Source organism: Limanda limanda, chromosome 11 (genome assembly GCF_963576545.1).
Source record: "Limanda limanda chromosome 11, fLimLim1.1, whole genome shotgun sequence".
NCBI lineage: Eukaryota > Metazoa > Chordata > Actinopteri > Pleuronectiformes > Pleuronectidae > Limanda > Limanda limanda.
In genome coordinates this window covers 20865505-20871564 of record NC_083646.1, presented here as the reverse complement: position 1 = coordinate 20871564, position 6060 = coordinate 20865505, and the positions used below count along the sequence as shown (strand labels likewise).

Below are 6060 nucleotides of genomic sequence, written 5' to 3'. Positions count from 1 at the left end.
GGACTCAGACAGGAGGAGAGTCATGGTTCACATGTTTGTGGTGCAAGTCCAACATCCCTTTACTCTGGACCATACATTCATTTTGCACAGCTACTTTAATAGTTTGGATGTAAGTTCCTGCCACAACTCTCTGTAGATTAACAGGGAGATTTTAAGGAAACAGATTTTTCTATCAATAATGATATGTATGCCATTTTAATACTGTGAGCATCATAACTCTATCCAGTGTATTCAGGTGGAGGCTTGATGCTGCAGGTTTTGTTCTTTGGTACACTGACTCTTTAGGATTGAAGCTATTATTAGTGTTTGACACCATCACATTACACTTAAAAATGTTTTTCGTTTTTATTCCAGCACAATAATCAAGTAAAAAAATTTGACCAGTATACACTTGGCAGACTGTTCACAAAAACAAATTGTATCACATTTTGAAGGTGTGCTTTCTTCTACTGGTAATAGCTACATGTATTTTTATGTGGTGTGTTCCCACTATGGTGGTCCCACTTCAGTACACTAAAGTATAAACTCCAGGGCTGCTCATTTACAGTATCAGGTAAACTCCACTCTGTAGTGTTGATCCCACTCCAATCATGCTTAGCTCCCCACCTGGTGGACGAAATGAGACATGACACCAGCAGTACATCATCAGGTGGATCTGTATTTAATTCTCTTTCTGCTGAGCACAAGCACAACCCTGTTTTACTGAAGACACACATTCACCATATTTCTCTCAACATTATCATGAGTAAGACACTACTTACTACACTCCACATTCAAACAAGACAATATGGACTTTCTCTGTACAAAATTGTGCAACATTGGTCATAATAATCCGAGCTGGGCTCGACTGATAAAAGTTACACTGAAGAGAACATTACTTTTGAGTAGGGATACAGGGTTTGTATTGTGCATGCATAAAAACACATAGCTTTATTTTAACACACACACACGCATCAATCATCCCCCTCCTCCATTCTGCAAAATCCCCATCCTATTATCATCTGTACTATACGCAGTAGTAGTGGAGTTAGAAGTAGAACAGTTTGTAACGTCCCAAACTACAGGAGGAAGAACATATGTCAGTTTTTGACTTAAAAAAACAAACGATAAAAAATGTTCAACAGCATCACAAAATATATTTGCAGTTTAGTTCCTAACATGTTGCTGTTAACCTCCAAAGACATAAAATATAACAAACCAACTCTTATTCCCACTCAGTTGTCCTCCCACATAAATACACACACACACACACACACACACACACACACACAGGAAGTTGTCTGAAGATGTCATCGGTCTGTGCCTCTCCTCTCATTTGATGGCCTGCCAGATGATGATGATGAGGATGGTGAGCACAAGCGTCAGCACCATGGCCAGCATGCACATCCTCTTACGAGATTTCCTCTGCACACAAAAAATATCATGTCAGAGTGAGTGAAGGAGATGGGATTATGCTGTTTTACGTCACTGTGGTACTGGTAGAGGACATAAGAAGGTCATATCAAACTTTTTTAAATCAACATGTTGTATCACTTTCTTATGGTTAAAAATAAATCACATGAAAAAATCCCAAACCAACAATCTGTTGGTGAATGTGACTGAGCAAGGGTTTGGAAATTATAATAAAAAGTTACATTTACTCAGGGTTAGGGTTAGGGTCAGCTCAAAAAACTGTCACGACTGACACTGAACTAGTTAGTTCATCAAAATGGAGACATAAAGACAGAAATAACCAGTGGTGAATACTTTCTTTGTGGCTCTGCTGCTTGTAGAAAGTGACCAAAAGTATGATCTTTTGATAGCTGCAAACTGGCTCGTTTTCGCTGAGGAAACACGTTGACAGCTGCAGGGGCTCAGGGGCTGTGACAATTCAGATGCTTTTTCAAGAACACAACTCAACCACTAAAACAGAAGGACAAGAAGTACATTACCCTGCTGATGTGAGTTACTGTGTATGTAGCATTTTTTGTTAAATCATGGATAAGGGGTCAGGTGGTGGGACAAATGTAAACGGCTCCAGGTGAGTCCAGATTTGACTTGGAGATAACAGCGAGTAGCGGGTCGGGTCCAGTACAGAGATTTGCAGGTACCAGTTGGTGTGGGTTTGCATAGATGGACCAGTGCAGGACTCACTGCAACAGTGCTGCTCACTCTATGTGTTTTTGCAGCTCTACAGATGAAGGACATGTGTGAGGCTGTGTGTTAATGGGATCAGCCCTTTGTTGGTTCGGTATTTTCATGGAATGTAGAATCAGACCACGTCTTACCCTTCAACATGCAATCATTGTGAATTATTTAGTTTATTATGCCCCACATCTGTAGCTGGCTTTTTAAAATGGGATTAATCTCTACATGTGTTTCCATAGTTTTGTCCAGTTCCTCTATCCTACCTTGTAGTAGGCTGCCTTCTGCAGCTGCACTGCTCCTCTGTCGACATGAACCTCAGCGCTTTCCACATTGGCCTCGATGCTGTCTGTCAGTTGAAACACAGGAGCCTCAGCATTAACACACATACATACAACTGTAAGACTCAGGGCTAACCCGAGTTTCCTTTTACATACCGATCATATCTCCCTGGTCGTGGATCATCACAGCCAGGTCCTTGAAGATCTGGTTCACATCCATAATGTCGGCCTGGACAGGAGGACAGAAGGGACAACATGAGGACAACTATGCAGTGACAGCGTCCCTCTCTCTGTGGGACATCATGTAGGTTCAGGTTTATACCTCCAGCTGTTTGATGTTTGTCTCCCTCTCCTTGATGAGCTCCAGGTCCTCCTCTGTGATGGCAGGCTCCTCAGTCTGAGTCTGGTTCGGACCCCATTCGTCATCCCTGAACAATACGATAATAATAATCATCATATCATGATATATATAACAATACAGATCAAAATGCATTTGAAACTTTGCGTTAATTCATACATTTAAAAAATATTGACTGGCTCAGTGTATGCTGTGATGTCTTGAAACGACCACCTGATTTGATCATGTAGGCTTGATCAGCGACTCTTGAGGGTTATGTTCCAAAATTGCTGACCAATAAAGGATGTTTGAGGCTCATTCTATAAGTGCAATAACAATGTAATGTATTCCACATTAACACATTATTTTCACTTATTAATCATTTTCATTGAGATGACTAAGATTTGGTTATTAAAAAATTATGACCAAGACATATGAAGTACAAACATTAATTAGGTGTAAAGGTTAACAGTATCCTCTATTGGACAAACTGTGTAATGATACTGAATGTTTCTGAATGACCTTACACATATCGTTGTCTTTACTCTGCTGATATTTCTACAATATGCTAAATGCTGGTCATATTGATAGTGTCACCATGCGCTGGATTATAATGTCTCATTATTATATTTGGATACAGTGAAAATACTTTCCACAGACCTGTTTCACTGTGGACTGATTCTTTAAAAATAGCTTGAACTTTGCAGTTTATCAAAGAACTTAAAGAAACAAACTGAACAGAGAACAAAATGGCCGACAGAGATTGTGGATGAGTGTAAAATAATAATAAAAAACACTTATGAAACTTACTTTTCAAATGTCACCAGCTGGTCATTCACATTCACTCCATCTCCCTGGAGACAGACACAAAAAGGTTTCATCAGCATCAGCATTCATATTTAATTCAAGTAATCACTGTGTGTTTGGGACTATAATGTTACTGGCGGTTAAGTCTAAACCATTGTATTCAATGTAAAGTCTGGTATTTGTTCACCATGACTCTGGATCCGGCTCGAGCTCTGGCCACTGACTCCTTCTCTTTCTCAGCCGCCTTCCGCTGCACCACCTGGAAGTTGTTGAGGGCTGCAGAGAAATCGTTCATCAGGCGTTCCCTCTGCAGCTTCTGCTGCCTCTGGAAGAAAGAACAAAGGAAACAATAAAGACTGTTTCAATGTTCTTTCTTTTACTTTCTCATGTCGGACTCCGTAAATTGTACAAATGTTAACCTTTCATTTCCTGAACTTAGGCCCAGAGCTGCAGAGACCTGTAGAGGATGGAGCAGGGTCACTACCTGATTACTATTAAGAGAACAGGGTCATGACCTTAGGTCTGCTGTTCCTTTCTGGACGGAGCACGTTCCAATTGCACAAATACATATAGACGTTGTGAGTCTAAAACAAAATGTTTTCTGATTGTTTGTTTAAGTATCTTTTAGCATAAAAAGAGCATGTTTATTTCAAAGCTGTGAACGAGCACAACTGAGTTAAGTTATCATATGCATTATAGGTATTTAAACGATTTTAATATCATTGTAATATCATTCCCCCAGGGTGTTCTTTAAATAAATGTATCACAGACATCCACTAATCCAGGAAACTAAAGAAAAAGTAAAGCTTAACTAGTTTTAAAATATCTCACTTTAAATGTCTTAATCCTTATTGTGTAATTAACATGTTATTCAACATTAACATTTATTCTAAATGTTTAAATAAATAGATCATATTTTGTTGCATGAATACTGTATGTCTCACGATTAAGCAAGTGGACATTTTGGACATTAAAAGTTTGCAAGTCCCATTTTTGTGGGCGTGACATGTGCATGTGGAGTATTTTAGCCTTCTCTGTTTATTCTGTATGTAACTTTACAGGTGTGGCGCTGTCCATGGTTCTGAAACAAAGCAGAGGACATCATGGTGCACGTCACTCAGTCCGTTTACTTTTCACGTTGCGAATAGAACTAATTTAATGTACTGTAATTACTGTATTGTCTCGTTTCACCAGCTGACACCGAGGTTGTCTGACGTGCTCCAGGAGCTGTGGATTATTTTTAGATGTATTCCATGACCTTTGCCCTCACCTGACCCTTCACACTCCCTGTGTTTCATCACCTCCTGATGTACAAAACACACACATTTCTCTTTCATCACTGTAAAATCAGTAAACTAGTCTCTTTTTGTGAGCATAGATGTTTATTTTACATGGCCATGGACTCCATAGTGCATACTCCTGTTCCTTTTTGTGTTTTCAGCCTTAATGCCTTTTAATTTGGTGGCATATTATTTATAGGTGCTTGTGTTATTTTGTGGTGCATTCACCTGATATGGTACTCTCAACAAAAGCATTGCATAATATGCTGGCTACAGTAGTTCTTTATAAGTCTAAAGTTGAGACAGTTAAAACAGCAAATTCAAGCAAATTCAAGATCATGGTTGTGTGTCCATGTTTGGGGAGGTCAAAGGTCAAAAGCTTCACTCCCTGACACCACAGATATGAGACTGAGTAAGCGTTACATTATCTGTAAGGGTTTAAAGTATGACCATCATATATCATATGACCAAGTATGACTTTAGAATATGAGAGGACATCATGCACAGTTGTTGTATCGCTGGATTCTGATTTTCTCCTTGGCCATGTTTTAAAACATATTTCAGCATAAGACATCACAGGGCTCCTGAGCACTTTCTTCACTGATGAGTTGACCTTTGACCGGCAGATTTTCCACTACAACATGTATGTTAATTCAAAATGTCATATATCTGAACATGTAGCTTTAGTGAAACAAGCTAAATTAAACAAGCTTCTACACTCACCTGCTCTGATGGAGACGGTGGCGGGGGCAGTGCTCCCAGCTCCTTCAGATGTTTGTTGGTTTCTTTAGCCAACTGGTTGGTGTAGTGCTGGAGCTGTTGGCTGCAGGGGGAGCACAAACAAATGCTTAGACTGAACTTTTGAGTTGTTGCAGTGCTCACAAACTGTACCAAATGATGATTACATGCATGGGATACAGTTAATGCCTGACAAGCACTCACAGCCTCTCCTGCAGCTCTGAGGTCTCCTCGCTCGTCCCCAATTGGTAGAGGAGACTTTTGATCTGACCAGCTGCAGAGAGAAGATACCCACGTCAGTTAACATGCAGCTGATTTGGGGAAATAATTCATGTGTAGAGGTGTGAACACATTGTTGTGTGACCGTGTGTTGGATGCAGTAAGGAAGCTCACAGTTTTGGTTGATCCTCTGGATGTTGAAACTGCACGCCTGGATGAGGCTGCTCATGTCCCGCGGCTGGGACCAGCTGCTGTCTCCTCTCATTGACGACAT

The 6060-nt window shown here is 40.2% G+C and overlaps 1 protein-coding gene across 1 annotated transcript; it reads right to left on the bottom strand.

Annotated features, from left to right (window-relative positions):
- Positions 1–1311: 1311 nt before the first annotated feature.
- Positions 1312–6060, bottom strand: stx12l (syntaxin 12, like). Its single transcript, XM_061081905.1, has 9 exons — positions 5961–6060; positions 5772–5841; positions 5553–5652; positions 3737–3874; positions 3553–3596; positions 2728–2833; positions 2562–2634; positions 2391–2473; positions 1312–1404 (listed from the first exon to the last, which is right to left on the bottom strand). The coding sequence occupies exons 1-9, from the start codon at positions 6058–6060 to the stop codon at positions 1312–1314; spliced, it is 807 nt and encodes a 268-aa protein (XP_060937888.1).

What these genes read in the sequence shown, in the direction of transcription:
- stx12l (XM_061081905.1), bottom strand. Translation starts at nt 6,060, where the DNA reads ATGTCGTCAATGAGAGGAGACAGCAGCTGGTCCCAGCCGCGGGACATG. An exon ending in CGACCAGGGAGATATGATCG is followed by an intron (nt 2,474 to 2,561) that starts GTATGTAAAAGG and finishes TTCAACTGACAG; the next exon opens with ACAGCATCGAGGCCAATGTG. An exon ending in AGAAGGCAGCCTACTACAAG is followed by an intron (nt 1,405 to 2,390) that starts GTAGGATAGAGG and finishes TTTTGTGTGCAG; the next exon opens with AGGAAATCTCGTAAGAGGAT.